This window comes from Theobroma cacao, chromosome 1, assembly GCF_000208745.1.
Source record: "Theobroma cacao cultivar B97-61/B2 chromosome 1, Criollo_cocoa_genome_V2, whole genome shotgun sequence".
In the NCBI taxonomy this organism is placed as follows: Eukaryota; Viridiplantae; Streptophyta; class Magnoliopsida; order Malvales; family Malvaceae; genus Theobroma; species Theobroma cacao.
Genome location: NC_030850.1, coordinates 6155230 through 6173126, shown reverse-complemented (window position 1 = coordinate 6173126; position 17897 = coordinate 6155230). Strand labels below are relative to the sequence as shown.

General features: G+C 36.5%; 4 protein-coding genes and 1 pseudogene across 4 annotated transcripts in view; 1 reads left to right on the top strand and 4 right to left on the bottom strand.

Moving 5' to 3' along the window:
* Positions 1-1548, bottom strand: part of LOC18611697 (probable ATP synthase 24 kDa subunit, mitochondrial) — a 4493-nt gene extending 2945 nt beyond the window's left edge. Inside the window, exons 1-3 of the mRNA XM_007048087.2 lie at positions 1430-1548; positions 798-891; positions 269-413 (exon numbers count right to left, since the gene is read on the bottom strand). Of these exons, the coding sequence (XP_007048149.1) occupies positions 269-413; positions 798-891; positions 1430-1468 (278 nt within the window). The 5' untranslated portion in view covers positions 1469-1548. The remainder of the gene's footprint in view (positions 1-268; positions 414-797; positions 892-1429) is intronic.
* LOC18611696 lies at positions 1532-2925 on the top strand (annotated as a pseudogene).
* Positions 3266-5672, bottom strand: LOC18611695 (60S ribosomal protein L4). Its single transcript, XM_007048084.2, has 2 exons — positions 4511-5672; positions 3266-3679 (listed from the first exon to the last, which is right to left on the bottom strand). Exons 1-2 carry the CDS (start codon positions 5615-5617, stop codon positions 3566-3568), a joined length of 1221 nt encoding a protein of 406 aa, XP_007048146.2. The 5' UTR covers positions 5618-5672; the 3' UTR covers positions 3266-3565.
* Positions 6569-10980, bottom strand: LOC18611694 (iron-sulfur assembly protein IscA, chloroplastic). The gene is made up of 2 exons (XM_007048083.2): positions 10295-10980; positions 6569-6835 (listed from the first exon to the last, which is right to left on the bottom strand). Exons 1-2 carry the CDS (start codon positions 10674-10676, stop codon positions 6693-6695), a joined length of 525 nt encoding a protein of 174 aa, XP_007048145.1. The 5' UTR covers positions 10677-10980; the 3' UTR covers positions 6569-6692.
* On the bottom strand, positions 11621-15326 carry LOC18611693 (ras-related protein Rab7). Its single transcript, XM_007048082.2, has 7 exons — positions 14906-15326; positions 14723-14749; positions 13549-13648; positions 13304-13450; positions 12535-12615; positions 12312-12457; positions 11621-12005 (listed from the first exon to the last, which is right to left on the bottom strand). The coding sequence occupies exons 1-7, from the start codon at positions 14962-14964 to the stop codon at positions 11942-11944; spliced, it is 624 nt and encodes a 207-aa protein (XP_007048144.2). The 5' UTR covers positions 14965-15326; the 3' UTR covers positions 11621-11941.

Genomic DNA, 17897 nt, shown 5'->3' with positions numbered 1-17897 from the left:
TAGTAGTAGTGTTTGTTTTTGGGGGGGGGGGAGGGAGTGGGGTGTGCAGATATTGACCGCTCCTTGTAGGCCAGGAATAAAACACTAGTGTAGCCTAAAAATTCAGGGCCAGGGGCAAAGAAGCACCAGTAATCCCCTTTTCTACCTTATTGCCTTTCCAAGGTTCTAGCAAGCACAATTTGATCTATACTACTAAAAACAGATGTGCAAATGTCCAAAGCGTAGCTATGGTAGAACAAGTCAATAACGAAACAGTGACAAAACTTACTTCTCTCTAACTGTCTTCATAACCTTTGCATACTGAGATACAGCAGCTGGGTCATCTGGGTCAATAGTGATCTTCTCCTTCTTAAGTATTCCCAATGCTGTCTCAAATTTCTTCTTAACCTCCAAAAAGATGTCTTTCAACATCTCTTTTTAATTAAAGAACAGGAAATTTGTAAGTAAACCACACAAAATATCAAGAACTAATGAGAACCAAACTCCACATGTTAGCATTAAGCAATCAACAATTATCTACTACCAACAGATGATAAAAACATCAAAACATGACAAAGACATTTGGCCCCATTTCATTTCCACATATGCATCAAAACATCGAAACCTCTAAGCTTATAGAAAATCAAATCACATCTATAAATATGCAAGAAGCATACAAACATATGGTCCACAGAAACACGAGCAATAATGATAGTGCTCTATATACATACTACAAGCTAAAGTAGAAGGGCGTAGTAAAAAACCAAAAAACTCCAAATTAATGTCAAAGCAAAGCAAGCATCTCAATATGCACTTACGATCTCCCTTAAGTGCAGCGGGAGCAGCCTCTTTGGCATAAAAACGGACTGGAATGGCATGCTCCTGTCGCATAATAGCTTGACTACCAAATAGCTGTACAAATTACCCAGAGATTAAAAAGAAAAAAAAGGCAACATGTCAGCCAAACATCAGTTACAAATAAAACATCACATTTTCAAGGTTAATAAAATAAATTAAATAACAGTGAAAAAAAAAACTTAAAACAATGTAGATGGGAATTCTACAAGTAATATTTTCGCTGTTGTGGCAGTTATCAGGCTTAATATTTCTCATTATACCTAAGCCTTTTTTTCTGGAAGAAAAAATATTTTTTATTTCAACATTTCTCAGTAAATATTAGACAAAATACCCGAGCTTAATAGGCATTTGACAAAAATGAAAATAAAATTACAAATATTTAATTAAATCATATTAATCTATACATCAATGAAGTTTCCACAGATCTGTCAAGGACGTAAGCTAAAAGCGAATAAACTGAATAAATAAAATAAACAATCTGAATCTGAATAGGACCTAAATGAGAAGCCGAGAATAAAATGAAGGTTAACAATAAAAAGAGAGGAGAAATTAAGGAAATCCTAGATGGAGATCTGGAATAAAGGAAAAATACCTGACGAGATTTGGAGACGAGACGAGTAGAGAAGGCCATGATCGGAGAACTCAATCAAACTTCTGCTTGTGTTTTACTGGATTAGGGTTTTTGAGTATCAGACTACAAGGACTCGCTCTATCTCACTACCCGGTGTGCAAGGTTGTGCTGATGGTGCTGCAGTCCATCAGTGAGCCGTGTGTTGGTTTACCTTAAGTTTCCACCGTTGATTAATTCACCATCCAATTCATTTCTTGCCATGTGTCTCTTCCTTGTTTCTTCCTACACTTGTTTTTTTTTTTTCTGGGCCGTGCCTTTTCCAGCACAGCCAGCCTGCTAAAATTATCAGGTGACGTGTATGGGCTATTCGAGAGCTTAGCTCTGTTATTTAACTGCCCGTGAAGGCTAAGGGCATGGCCCAACACAGCACCTACTATAAGCAATGGTAGTTTGAAATCATCTTTTTTTTCAAAATATATCTACGAATAACAAATTTTTGATTCGTTTTCACCAAAAAATATCAAACCCAAATCCTATTAGTAACATTTCCTGTTAAAGGCCACAGTAATCCTTCCCTTAAATTCTAAGAGACTAATAAGCAATGGCAATCATCTCACCCTACCACCCAACGCATGAACAAAACTTTCCCTCTCCAAGGCTTAACCTACGCCTCTTTCTCAGATGGCTTCGACCATTGCTTTCAACTTAGCGATGATGTCCACCATTACATGGAGATTAAGCGTTGCGGTTCTCAAACCTTGAAAGAGTTTCTTGCTGAAAGTATTAATCAAGGCACCAAGTTCACTTACATTATTCACTGCACTCTTGTTCCTTGGGTGGCTGTGGTGGCGCGTGTTTCATATCCCAGCCTCGCTCCTTTGGAACCAACTTGCCAGTATTTTGAACATCTATTATCATTGCTTCAGAGGCTATGACAAGATCATTAGCAATGATATGAATGATCCCTCATTTTTGACGAAACATCTCGGGGTTGCCACTGCTTTCCTGTTGTGACTTACCTTCCTTTTTTCAGATCTCCAAATTCACTTGATATGCCGTTCCAAGCATACAAAGAGCACATTGGAATTCTTGAACAAGGGACCAATCCAAGAGCACTAGTTTAACACCTTCGATGTATTAGAAGTTGAGGCTATAAAAGCTCTTGACAAGTACAATTTAGCTGGAATCGGCCCTTTGGATGGGAAAAATCTGCTGAAATCATTTTGAAGCTACGAAAGAGTAGAGGAAAATGGAATGGACTCGACTCAAAACCCGAAAGTTCAGTCATTTGTGTATCATTTGGAAGCCCTTCGGTATCGGCAAGACTTCTCCTCTCCGATGGTTACGACCAAGGGATTAACCAGAGCATCAATGATGTCAACCATTACATAGTCGAGATTAAGCGTTGCGGCTTCAATACCTTGAGAGAGTTCATCGCTCAAAGTATTAATCAAGGCACACGTACGGTTTGCTTGCATTTTTACTGCACTCTTCCTCATTGGGTCAGTTCCAAATAGCTTACATGATCCATTTTGTAATTGCTACTGATGATAATTGTTTCAAAAAATGCAATACATCAATTGCTCTCAAACAAATGCAATATATTCATACTCAAAAGAGAAAAAATGGTTTCGCAAGCTTGTGAAACTGAGAGTGAGATAGCCCTCGCATCGTGTGAGCAGCTGTTACAAAGGATTACAAGATATAACCGGAACGAACTAAGGGAAGTCGCATGTTCAACTATCATCACTAATGAGGCGTCATAGAAATCAAGATCCCAAATTCCTAAACAGAAACTCAAAGATTGCTAATGCCTTTACGTAAAAAACATGATTACTAACACCAATGTCATAACAATTGAATCAAAGAAACCATAAATTAAATCTTTGTAGTAGCGTAATTAAGTCCACACTGCAGACCAAGAAAGAGCATTTCAGTACCAAAAAAGAACCTGCAGTTCTAAAATGTTTAATACTTGTTCTCTTTGTAAAAGAAATTGTTCCACCTAGCCAGAAAAATGGACAAAAAAGAGGGAAGTAAAGCCTTCCACTCCACTCATCCATAAAACATAAACAGCAAATATATAAAATTCAACGCCAAAACAAAACCAATTAACAAAATTTCGTCCAAGAGAATTTCTAATGGAATAGTACTAAATTACTGGGATACACCAAGCCACTTAGAGAAGTTCTCAAACTCTGTGTAGTCACTATCAGAGATCATTGTCTGGTACCATGCCTTTCCTGCTGACTTGATTGCAACTGCCTCCTCCTGAAAGGTTCCAAGGAACAAGGGAGACAATAAGAAAAAGGTCAACCCAATACTCAGAACAATAAGAGGTTTAAAAATATTCAGGAACCAATGCAAGATCAATCTTGTTTAAAGGGCCTATAACATTCTAAATAATCCATCACATTCAGATAATAAAATGCATTTGTATAGAACATCTCTTTCAAACTTTTGGGGCCAACATACATAGCAAAGGCTATCTTTCCACAAAAGAAAGTCAAGTTCAAAAGCATTTCATCATTTAAAAAAATGGCTATTTGATGGCAAAAGAGTTGTAAGCTACACCAAAATATTATAACTATAAAAATTATAACATCAAACTACTCTAAATTCCATTTGCAGTTTTAGGACTAATCAAAATACTTAGTGCAATGTATAACAGACACGGCATCAATTAGGGAAAGGAAATAAAATTTTCATCAAACCAAACATGTGGGTTCATAGAATAAATAAAAAAACAATACATGCTACAACAGCTATGGAACCAATACGAACTGCAAGAAATTGAAGAAATAAAGTGCAAGTGGAATGAACTAATATCTAACTCGTGTTGATGTCTGAGACAACATTGGTATCTTAATGGAAAAATTATTAAAAGAATGCTTCATTAATAAGAACAGCATACATTTTAATACTACAATTGCAGCTAGCAGATCAGTTACATCCACAAGTGATGCAGATGATTAATCAAATTGGATAAGCGAGCTAGGCCACAAAAACTTAACACAAATCATAAACAACTACAAAACTTTTTGCACATGAATGTATTAAATGCAATATAAATGAGACGACAAAATGAAAAGAATCAAATACCTTAGAGATGGGTTTTCTTTTCTTGTCGAGCTTCTCCTTCTTGGCCTTCACTCGTTGAGCCTCAGCCAATAGAGACATTCTCCTAGCAGTTTTAGCATATGGGTTAAGCTTCAGCATAGCATTCAAATTCTTAAGAGGGTTCTTCTTCATTGGCGCCCTCTTCACGTCCTTCTTAATTGGCTTCACAACCGATTGGACCTCATCAGAGTTAATAATCCTAGCCAAATCAGCATTAACCATCTTGGGACGGGGCAGCACGTACCCCTTCTTCTTCTCAGAAGGCTTATCAAAAGTCCCGTAGATCGAATCAAGCTTCTCAAAAGCTGATTTAGTCCAGATCACGAAACGTCCCAGATGACCACCGGGAGCAAGCTTGAGCAAATTCAGCCTTTCCACATTAGCAATTTCAACACCAGGAATGTTCCGGAATGCCTTTACCAGCTTAGCTCCCTCAGTACCGTACACAATCAATGGGCCCTTTCTAGAAATATACCGGCGATTCCTCATTTTGCCCTTTCCGGGACGAATGGCCTGGCTAACTTTCGCCTTCTCGACGTCCGCATAAGCCCCGATCTGTTTCAAGACCTTAATAGCAGCCGAAGTCTTCTCGACGCCCTCAGCGGAATCCGAAATCACAAGAGGAAGCTCCGGAACCGACTCGATACGGTGTCCACGCGCCATCACAAGAGAAGGAATAGCCGAAGCAGAAATCGCCGAAACGACAGCGTACCGTTTTAGGTTAACGTTGATTTTCCGGTGCCAACGGCGCCAGATCTTGGTTGGAGCAAACATGCGGCCACCACGACACATGTTACCGAAAGCACCTTGGCCTGCTCTGTGGGTTCCACCACCAGGTACACGTGGGATACGTGAGACTGCACGGCCGGTACCCCAGGATTCGGCGGAGGTTTGATGACCGGCGCGTTTGGAGACGGCGTAAGGTTGACGTTTGTTTTTAGAGATGTTGTCGTGGACGTGGCTGACGACGTCGGGGCGGATGGCCGCCTTCATGACGTCGGGGAGAGGGGCTGTCGGGGCGGCGTCGGTGGCCATGTCTCCTTCTAAGGTTTGGACATTGACGAGTGGGCGAACGGCCGCTGCTGCCATTTTTGGGGGAAGAGGGGGTGTGGGAGGCTAGGGTTTTTGGGTAGAGAAACTGAAGTAGGGTTTGTGAGAAATATATAGTGGAAATGTTTAGGGTTAATTTTGGGGTTTTAGAGTGTTTGGTTATGGGTTTTGTTATGGTTTGTTCTGGAATAAGGTTCGGCCTTCCCGAAATAAGATGGCCCGAATGCGGGCTATTTTCGCCATTTTTTCAATAACATAGCATAAAATGAACAAATCCCAAATAGTAGTGAAAAATTGTCTAGTCCAAGACAAACATGAAAATCCGTTGTAAGTAGAAAGGGAAAAATGACAAAAGGAGGAGGTGATGATCATTTTGTACAATTATATTTTTTTTCTTTGTTTAATTTTGAAGTATATATCTTAGAAATCTTGCAAATAATGCACACATTACAAGTATATAATTCACGTAACCTCAACATTTATATAGCTTTTGATTTGGAAGTGCATATCAAGTCGACAACTTAGACATAACCTGAAAGTCTGATTATCTTACTCGAGCTAACCTTGAACAATAAATTTTGAGCTCGGTAAATTGACTCAAGTGCATCAAACAAGTAGATGTCAACCTTTCAGACTTTCATACTACAGTTGAAAGGATCCACTCTTTCCATATGCTTACAGGACGTGGATAGGAGATTTAACCATCCCCGTCCCTGCTTGGGGATCCTTGACAATCCTCAACACAACCTCGATCTGCATTTTCACCCATCCCCAACCCCATTCCCTGTCCTTCACCACCCCACCGGGGGCAGAGGTTTCGCAATTACTAACAGCCTCCATAGCGATGCATTTTGAGCTTGATCTCAAACTCAACATGCATAAAACATGGCACCTTGCCTTGATATCCCTCAAGGAAGACTTCTATGCTTCCCTTGAGCTAGAACCAAGAAGTTCTATAAGAAAGGAACTTCTTTCTAAAAGAGGAAAAAAGAAGGTATGAAAGGTAGTAGGAATATCTGTCATTGGAACTTGAAAGACTACAGATACAATTTGTATGTAATACATGTAATAAATGACTATTATTATCTATTCAACTGTCTTTGTACATGTAATTTCACATTTCTGCCGCAAAGGATTTACCACAACCACATGTCTGGGTAGCATTTGGGTTCTTGAAAGAGAAACCTCCACCAATAAGAGCATCACTGTAGTCCAACTGCATCCCAAAAAGGAAGAGGAGGCTTTTCGGATCACAGACTGCAAGAACAAGCAGAGCTGGGATGAGCAACCAATTTGCCTATTAAGTCAATTAAGCATTTACAACCATGCAACTTTTACATCCACAGCCAAAGAAAAGTGAAACAAACATGTTCTCAAAGCATCAGATTCTATCACTTACAATGTCCTGGGCATTTTTAGTCAATCTAACAATTCAATAGGGCAAGGGAATTTAATTTTGTACTCACAAGCCTTATGTAAATTGCCTAAATTATCCATAGACACCACAGTAACAGGATAATATCAGCACTCATATTTCTATAAGACATTGTCATGCTAAAGGTATTGATCATCAGTCTCACAACAAATGTACTGAGAAAGTGAGGGCAAAGTGGGAAAGGTGTTGATCACTGCCCTTACATTATCCACTTCATAATGCGAAAGTGGCTTAAGTGCACCAAAAATAACAGCAATTTCAGTTATTAGCAACCGATTTTATTAGCATCTTGGCAGTCCATGCTAAGCCAAGGTCTAAGCATTGGACACACAATGCTAACTTTTCAAGAATCCAACTAAGGTAAGCAGCTGAATATTCATTGAAGACTACCAAAATATCTGACAAACAAGCATCCTTCATATTACATGAAGACAGAACACAAATATATCTGAATATAAGCATGCTTCATGTTATGCAAAGATACTACATTCCTGCAAACAAAAGTCACAATGAAGTGATATCATACGGCTCCTGTTATTCTTTAATGTCTTTGATAACTCTATTATATAGAGTTATCATGCACATTTTTTAGCCTAAAAATAGCTAAGTCTTTATGTTTTTAAATTGATTTTAGGTAGTTTTCATGTTTTTCATTAATAAGTTTAATACATGTTGCTCTTCAAAAAAAAAAATTAAGTTTAATACGTGTTGAATCATTTTTGTTTCAAGTAATTTTAGTTCGATTTCATGATTGAAAGTCCTAATTTGTGCCATCACTGATTTAGCTTTTGTTTTTGAAGGTTCTCAAATGCATAAAGCTGAATGAATGATGAACCATGCAAGGATGGCTAAGTGCAGACTCTCACGAACATGCTGTGGTATCTCAAGCATAACTGGCGATACAGACGTCCAAACAACGTGATTCTTGAACCACTAGAAAGCTAAGAGGAAGGGTCACAACTTTCATGTCTGTCACTTCGCCCAGTTCTGATCGTGGTCAAAATCGCATAAGGAGTGGCTATACTGCAGCAGGGACAGCACAGAGGAGTTGGCACCGCAGCCTTGAGTGGCTGTGGCTGTGGCTGCGGCACTGGAATGCACTATGCATAAAACCACAGAGCTTGGTGCCACAGCGCCAGCACAGGTTTCTGATTTTTCTGCAAGCCCAATTTTTTAACTTAGGGCTTTTAAGGAGGGGTATATATATGACTTTTAGAGCTGGAAAAAGGGGCTGGAGCAGAGCAGCTTTTCAGAGAAAAAAAGAAGCTTTTTGCAAAAGAGGAAAGGATGAGAAATCAAGGAAAAGGAGCTTTCGAAAGAAGCTGGAGCTGTTTCTCTCACTGGATTTGACTTTCTCTCTATTTCTTTTGCTGTAAAAATGAATTATTTGCTTGGGATGTTGCTGTTTGTTGAAAATAGTATCAGCTAAATTTATTTTCTAGGATTGTGGTAGATTTCAACATGTAGTTTGGATATTATGTTTCTCTTTTACTTAATATTAATGGATATTGTAATGCTTATTCAAATCTATGCTTATACCCTTCAATTGCCTGATCAACAATTGAATGGATGTGAGTATCTAAATGAGACTTGATGAAGTTAGTTTAGATTAGACCATGATTTGAGTAGTGTATGTTCATTTCACTTAGAAATTGAGTGAATTGATTAGCAATTAGGGTAAACATACGCCTAAATGCCACATGAAATCAAATTAGGACACATGCTAAAGAACCTATCTTAATTGATTCATATAGACATATAGAGATCCAATTAGGATAGGTAATTGTGCAATATCTCAACGGAGCCTTGTACATAAATGTGGACTCTAGACTTGCATCACCACCCATTGATTTAAGTATTTAGAGAAATATTAGTCCAAATGAAATGTTGAATGAAACCATAATCCTAGACTCTTAGTCCACTGTTTTTCTATTAATTTTAGTTTCCATTTCTTAGATTAGTGTTGTTAAGTGGAATCAAAGGTCAAGGGCTAGTAAGGACAGAAGAACTGTTATACTTATAAACAAACGTGTTTAGTTTAGAAAGAATGGGTGTTCAGTTAATTTCAGATTAAAGTGTGAAGCGCTGTTCTCTTACATTTGTATATTGCTCCTTAATAAAGCACCATGGTTAAGGTTTTGTATATCCTTCTCCTTGGTCTCTTCCTCTTCATGTTTTATTCTATTTTCTTCCTAAATTTCCAGCAGCCTTTTATTGCTATGTTCTGCAAGTTACTTAAGAAACTACTTCATCCAATAATACTGGTGACTCAGCTTCAATCAGAGACAAAAGGAAGCTAGAACCAAATTTTGATAATAAATACTCTCTGTGCTTAATTGTCGTACATATTCTCCTCCACATAAATAACTCTCTGCACATTATTTTCTCCACTTGATTCTTCGTTAATTTGCATAGGTGAAGCATAATACACTCTTGTAATATCATTAGAAATACATGATGGAGTCAGTTGCTCTACTCACGAACTATGTTGCTTCTGACTCTTCACTTGCTTTGAAGTATCTGTGTCTGAAACCTACTCTACAGATATGGGTACAGAGGTCCAACCCTCCAACTATATGGAAAAACTTTAAAAAAACCTGAAGACACCCATATCCAACACTCACCCCCAAGTCTAAGTAATATAGCTCCAAACACTTAGGTGATGTTTAGATGGTGTATTTGGAAAAAGGATTGTATTCTAAACGAACTGTAAAGTCTAAGCTCCAACTTGTTTTGCAACTCAAAAGAATGAACTTGGTAAATTCACATGCAATTCTAGCCTGGTGTTTGAGAACCCAAAATCTACCCTCCCTTAAATTGTCCAAATACCCCATTGAAACACATTCTTAGGCCTTACCTTTGTGCCTGAAAATTCATGTTGTAACACACATCGTTTACTGCTATTATTTGTATATATTCCAAGTATATCAAGTTATTTTGGAGTTATTCATGCTATAATTCTTCCCTGGTTTGAATTTCCAATTTTTTCGGACTTAGGGTCTTAATTTAATCAAAGTTGGAGCCTTTTTGTTTTCTTTTGTTGCTTGACAAAAGCTCTGAAACAATACTATACTACATAACTAATCTGCTTGTCCTATTGTTCTTCTGATGATATATTCGGTGTTCTTTAGATTTCTTTCTGAAAAAATGAATTTTTCTCTAACAAAATCTTACAATCAACATAAATACTAATCGAACCAATTTTCCTAATCAAATTAGAATGCAGTAAAGAACATCGAATACAACGAAGCAAGAAAGAAAAAAAAAATGCCAAAGCTTACTGATTGTGAATCCGTTATATTCAATGATAGAATCATCGGGTCTGGCGCTTGCTCTCTTCTCAAAATCCATTGTATAAGACATGCCCGAACACCCACCTTGTTTAACCCCAATTCTCAAGCACAAATCTTCGTCACGCTCTGCTCTCATCTTATTCAAGTGCTTCAACGCATCATCCGTCAGCGTAATAGCCGGCGCCAGCCCCTCCGATGTTGGCGCCGCTGGAACGGTGGTGGCTCGAACGGAAAGGGGTTTCCCACAGCTGAGACTGGATCGTGAAAACCGAAAAGAAACTGAAATTTGGGGTGAAGAAAAAGACTGTTTTGAATTGTTTGAGAAGCGAAGAAGAGAAGGGCAGTTCGTTGTAATCGAAGAAATAGCCATTGCTGAGAACCCAATTGGGAAAAAACCAACTTTTCCTGCGTTTATTGTGGGTTCTTTTGTAGTGGAAGTTACTGCGTTTGGTACGCAACTAGCTGGAGATTTTTTGTGTGTGTGAAAATGATCGAAAGATCACGACCGTTGGAGAAGTATAAGAGTCGTTCCGTTGACCGGTTGGGGATCAATCTGGGAATGGATCAAACGATGGGGATAGATTTGTTTGTGTTCTTGATACTTGTAATTTCCATTTTGAAATTCGAGGTCTGCAAAATTTGCCGGCTTTCACTTTCTTCTATTTTTTTGGGGTCGGCGTTACACGGCATCAGATACTTTTTATACTTCAACGTGGGTTTAAGGATGTCCCGGAGAAAAACTTTGGTCTATATGACTCACACCTTGTAACCATTTCTTTCTGTAAGATTATGGCAATAGTTAAGGGTGTAACACCATCCTCTCGTCTTTAGCACATCCTCTCGTCTTTAGCACAAAGTAAATTAGAAGATGGAAGAAAATTTAAACATAACGCAGTTGAGGCTTGTGTTTAACTGCTTTGTAAACATAACGCAATATGTAGTATGCCACAAATTCTCTTAGTATCACCCTTTTAAGTAGTGACTACCCTTGAAAGTACAAGTTCAACTCAGTTCACCCAAAAGCAATTAACATTAGAACCATTTTGAAGAATCCGCCATTACTGTTGAACTATGTTGCTTTGGAAAGGCACTCCCATTTGATAAATGGTTATCCTGAAAGGCACGGTCAACCAATTCAACCCGCAAGTGTCTGAAATTTTCAGTTGATCAGACAATGAGTTTATATAACCTAACAATGGGTTTGATGTTCAGATAAGTTAATAAACAATTGATATCCCTTGATCAAGTCTGTTCCAATCTTGTGGAAGAACTTTTTTCCATGGTTTTTATAGTACAAGGACAGGGAAACTCAGCTGAGGAAGCAAGGGCAAATTATGTTCTGGGAAGACATGCACAAATTATTAGTACTGTGCTTCATATTCTGCAAACAAATGCAAAGTTAATGTTTATATGCACTTGCATTCTCTGGTGGTAGCTCATAGACGATTGACTGCTGCTTTGGAAGCAGTAAAATATACTTCTTACCAACCAAAGAATGAATTCTAATATACATGAGATCAACATAACACCTCTCCCTAATTCCAAACCTCTAAAGAATAACCACAAAAAAAAAATTAAAAGAATCAACGAAACAGGATAAGGTGAATAGTAAGTGTATGCAATCATTGGTCATCTTCAGCAAGCACAGCCTCCTCTCTGTTCAACTTCTGAAGCAGTTTCTGAAATACCCTGGAAATAACTGCATGAATGAACCAGTTAGCCCCAGGGTGAAAAAGGAAGTCATTCTAGCAGCTTACAAGACAACAGATATAGCAGTTGTAGTGTCTACAGCAAGAGAACTTCTCAGAAATCACAAGCAAAGCAAAAGAAGACTTTAAAACATAACAGGAAATGAGCCATGCACTGATCTACATCTACAGCAAAGCAAAGATCTTTGCTATAGATGGAAGCTTCTGAGCTGTATACTCTGCTAGTTAAAATAGGCAAATATCAAAACGGTAACCTTATAAGATATAAATGCTTCAGGGGTATGCTTATTGCTTACATGTCATGTTCATGTTCACTGGCTAGTGCAGTTTTTGCAACACATAAAAATGCTTCATCAACATTGTAATCCTCTTTTGCTGAAGTCTCAAAAGAAGGTATATTTCCCCTGGAGGCACACCAATCCCTAGCTTTCTTCTCAGAAACCTGTGTAGAAGTATGCTTTAACCAATAGACCATAATATATACATGCCATCAACACATTGTGAATAAGGATACTGTACCTCTCGGCTATTTCCACCATCTATGTCAATCTTGTTTCCAATTACTATGAAAGGAAATGTCTCAGGGTCAGATGGATCTGCCTGGTTTAGAATACCCAAAATATGTCAAAACCAAATTATTGATAAAAAGAAAAGATTCAATTTTACTGGTAATGAAGATTAAAGATGAACAAGACGCAGAGACACGAATTGCAACATGAGTTACAGAAGTTTGGACTGACTGTGTAATTGCTTCTGAGTATAAAATGGTTTTTCCGTACGTTTCCAAGATAACTCAGTAAGTTGATTAATGAAATAAACGTTGAAGAAACTCTAAAGGAAAAACATACTTAGTATGCTGTAATTTGTTTGACTTGTGCATCGCAGAATGTCAAAGCATTCACTTAATTATAAATTATTCAAATTCCTATAGTAGCTTGAATCATTATACTTCCTTGAAGATTACTTTAACAATTTTGCCTAGGGAACATCAAGAACTTGGAACAAGGCAGGCTCCCTTGCCGCTGTAATTTATCTAATTCCATTTTAGCATGCTACGCATGTAGCAAGCATCTGATAAGCTACATGCTGGCAATTGTTTGCTGTCAATAATAATCTTAACAATTGAATTGTTAAGTAGTAGTTTGATGAGTCTACTCTCAGCGCCTCACAGCAAGGATAGGAGAATAGACTTACCAAGACACTTAAACCAAAATTTTATGATCTGTTCAGTGGTCAGGAAACGAGAGGGAAAGAAGTATGAAGCTAAGTAGAAAGGTGTTTCTTGAACCTGTTTCAGAAACTCTTCTCGCCAATTGTTTAGTGTTTCAAATGACCTGAGTACATTTACATCGTACACGAGAACACAGCAATCTGCTCCTCTATAAAATGCAGAACCTAGACTCTGGAACCTTTCCTGCCCTGCTGTATCCCATATCTGTCAGAATAGTAAAATTATCAAACAAGTACGAAAAAAACTTGGCAAGTGGTCATTTAGTTAAAAACGCAAGAATGCCCTTGTTTTTCATCACCTACTTGCAAAGTGACCAATTTGTCATCGACCTGTAATTCTTTGGTGACAAAGTCAGCGCCAATTGTAGCTTTGTACTGTTGATTGAACTTGTTGTAAACATATCTGGATGACAAGTTAAGAATCCGGACAGCCTATGCAGTTGTACTGGTAGTCTATAAATGCAGCCAACATGTGCTTAGGATTTAAGACATGGAGCAGTTAAAAAGGCGGAAAGAAAGTGAATTAAGTCATAAACCCCCAGGACTAAAATTTGCCATCACCAATTCACTATCCTTAACTGCTTAACTGAAATGAAGATTCATTGTTAATATTCAGTCTCAGATAAGTTAACCAATGCGGAAGCATGAGAAATCCAAGAAGAAACCGGCAATGATGAAACAAGAGTTTTTATTTTCAGCTGTCCACCCTTTCCAGGAAAGAAGATGAAAGAGTGAAGAAGAAAACAAGATAAGAATTACACCTTAATTGTCATTGCTGGATACCTACCTACTCCCCTTGTTCACTTGACCACATTAGTATTTCTATAATGTCATTACCAAATTCCAACTCAGTGGGATTTACCTACCTCAACCTACATCACAAAAAAATTTTAGTAGATAGCCTGGCATTCTCGAAGGTTCTCGTCAAAGTGAATTCTATCTGAAAGAGAACATGTTCTATCATTAACTGATATTCATAAAGCAACTTCAGCTAAACTTTTAAATTATGTAGCTAATAATAGTACTTGTCAAGTTAGAACCTCTTCGTTATGACTCAACCAAAGCAACTATCAAAATAATCACGGTCTACCCGCTTATTAAAGTCAAGATGGGTGGCATCTGGTTTGGGTGATGAGCCCTCACCACCACTGACTCTTCCTTCACCAAGCTACCATTGCTTCAAACATTTCCACCCCAATATATACCAAAGCACCCCCACTCTATATCTGTTGTTGCCACCAGAAGATTCAGACCATCAAATCATTTCCCTATGTGGCAAAGAGAGGAGTACATAGCAACTACAATCTGAGAGAGAAAAGGAAATACCAATGCAGAAAATGAAACTTGCAGTTCGTTTAGCCAACAAAGTAAAATGAAAAGCATCCATACCAGAAGAATCTTTCCTCCAAAACCCGTTAGTAACTATACAATTCAGACAGTACTAATTGATCGCTTAATTATTACTAATAGAGGATACTGATTCATCAAAGAAGTCTTTCCCACCCTGAAATAAAAAGAAAAAAGAAAGTTGAAGAGAAAAAAATTCGGAGAGATAAACACCCAGTCAAGCATAACTTTGAGTCGTGAACATTTGAACAGAAGCTAACTTCCTGCAAAAAAAGGAGAAGGGAACAAAAAAAGAAGGAAAATTAAATCTTACCCACTGTCACCTAGAACTATGACCTTAAGCAGAGTTCTTCTCTTCATAGAAACATCCATGATGATGATCAAAAAACTTCCAACAGAGATAAAAAAAAAAAAAAAAGGGCTCCTGCTTTACAGCTTTAACTATTCTTCTCTGTGTCCAGGAATCTACTAGAAAGATGAGAAAAGTTTGGAAAAGAAAGGCCACCAATACAACAACAGTTATAATTAAGGAAAGCAAGAGCCTGTTTTCAACAAGGTTCTTGATTCTTCTTAAGCTTCTGTAATTCTCTTTCCTTTTTGGTTGTTGGCTTTCCTTTTTTTTTTTTTTCTTTTCCTTCCTTAGCAAATGATACAAGTGCAAGAGCATGTGAACCCTGGCCAACCAAAGCAAATATTAGGCGCCAGCGAAGCTGAATATATTTTTCAAAAAAAATATAGTAAAAAATCAAACTGTATTTTAAATGTTATAAATGTAACTGTCTTCAGTTTTATTGCATGTTGAGTTGTCTCGTTGACTTGTCTTTAGAGACTCTTCTTGCAACGTGCTTCCCTCTTCAGTTCTGCCTGGAATCTTACAAAGTCTGATTCTGTAGGTTGAATTTGACTATTGCAATTACAGCTTGCTTCTTATAAAAGAAAATTATTATGAAAATTTAATTAAATTTTGATTATTTCCGTCGAAGTTACTTTTATCATACGTAACTCCTTTGTTATAAAATTAAAAATTAATTTTTATCTTAATCATTCTTATATATAAAATTCGAGTTTTCTTTCTTACTAATGACAAAAATTCTTACCTTCCTTACCATGTATAATTTCAACATGTTCAAGACCCTTTATTTATATGCGAAATGGTACACTCTTTGTCATTAAGGAGATTAGATTAGATTAGATTAGATTAGCATTTGTTACCTTTTTTATGGAAATCGAATTTTAAAATTTGAATCCAAAAAAGAACAAGAAGAAAGGGTTGGCCCGTTATCTGTGATTTTCGACCCAAATAATAACATAACTCTATTTATATAAACTGTACCATTTCTAGTTTTGTTAATTTATTCCTAATATGATTACAATCGAAAAATTTTTAGCTGTTGTAGTACTATTCATGAACCTTGAATCTATAAGAAAAGTTTGTAGTCTAGCTTTTGATCATCACCAAATTGTAGAAACATCCATTTAAATTACAGTGAATATGATAAGAAAATTGAGGAGAGAGGCCCACTCTTTTCCCAAATTTCAAATCATTGAACCCAACCTTTGGTTGCCATTTTGTTGTTTCACAGTAATTTCTACCATACACTTGTTTTCAAAACCAGGGCATGGCTAAACTACTTAAAAACCTTTATAGTTGAGTCCCATTGCCTTTTCTTGCCTTTTCTTGTGACTTCACCTATAAAAATAGGTGAACTGTATTTATAAAAAAGTAAGACAACTTTAAAACAGAGGGAACCCCCAAGAACACTGAATCTCCATGACCCATGATGGCTACATAAAATTTCGTCGTTTTTGCAGTATTGCTGGACTTTAACATGACAATGTTTTGATAGAAGGATCTTGGGGTTTTGCTTTAGAGATAGCAAATCGTTTTCACAGTCCAACCCCAAGGGATAAGGTGCCAGCTTACTAGATTTGCATTATCACAATTACTCAAAATGAGTTGTACGTATTGAGTTGGTTCCAGCCTTAATCACATGCCACAATTCCTTCCTCTTAATAACATATTTTGTGATAATAATTTGGATTTGATACATACTTACATTCGATCAGGTCAGACCCCTTTGGATTGACATATGTATTCCATATATTTTCTTTGCATATCCATTTACTGGATATATTTAACAAATGGGCCGTAGATATTTAAATATCTTGTATAGTTCTCTTTTCTATCAAGATTTATTATAATCATTTTTGATTTGATTATTTGGTTTGTGCCATACTTTTAAACAATAATATTTTACTGACAAAAAAAAAACAATGAAACATTTGAACCAATACCTTGAATTCTTGATAACTTAAGAATATGAAGGTGCGTACTAAATATTTGTAATGCCAAAGATCAAGATTCCCAAGATTAGTAGCAATCTTCAGAAACAAAGTTTTTAAGGATAAAAAGATAAACTTCACCTACGTCTTTTAAGTTTGGTGAAATTATATAATTAGTCCATATATTCTATTAAAGTGGTGAATTTTAAATTGGTGAATTTAATTATTGTATAATAATTTATAAAAATTAAACCTTGATATTTTTTTTAAATTGATAATATTAGTTAAATTTGTTACAAATTTTTTGTTATCTATGTTGATATAATATTTTGTGTTGATTTGGTATTTTCTTATTGATGGAACATTAAATTTAATGACATGACAATGATTATGTGGCATTTCACGAATAATGCAATGGTAATACTAACATGATGTGATTCAACATTGACCTGACTTTTATAAGTGCTAATGTGAAATTGTCCAATGTGTAATGGTTTTAAACAAAATTTGAAAGAAATAGATTAAAAATACAAATAGATTTCTAGCATTTAGGAAAAGAAGGTTGCAAGACAAAAAAGACTTGAATTTTTGTGTTCTATAATTTAAAACAGAGAAAAAAGAGTTCTAAAATAGATAAAAGATATCATATCATTTGACACATTATCATATTCAATATCATATCAGTAAGAAAATATCATATCATCATAAATAACAGAAAAATTTTAACATTGTTAATGATTGAACTAACATTGTCAATTTTCAAAAGTATAGAGATTCGGATTTTACAAATTATTGTACATGGACTAAATTCACCGCTTTAGAAAAATATGGAAACTAAATGCATAATTTAATCTTTAAGTTTTCATATGTTATCACATGATTTTTTTTTCAATTAACATCTTATATGTATCTCTTTTTTTCAATTAACATTATGGATAACTCTTGACATTGAGAGGCTGTTGCAATATTGGCAACTAGTTCCTTGATGCTTGATATGTTGAACTTACAAATCTTTGTAATGT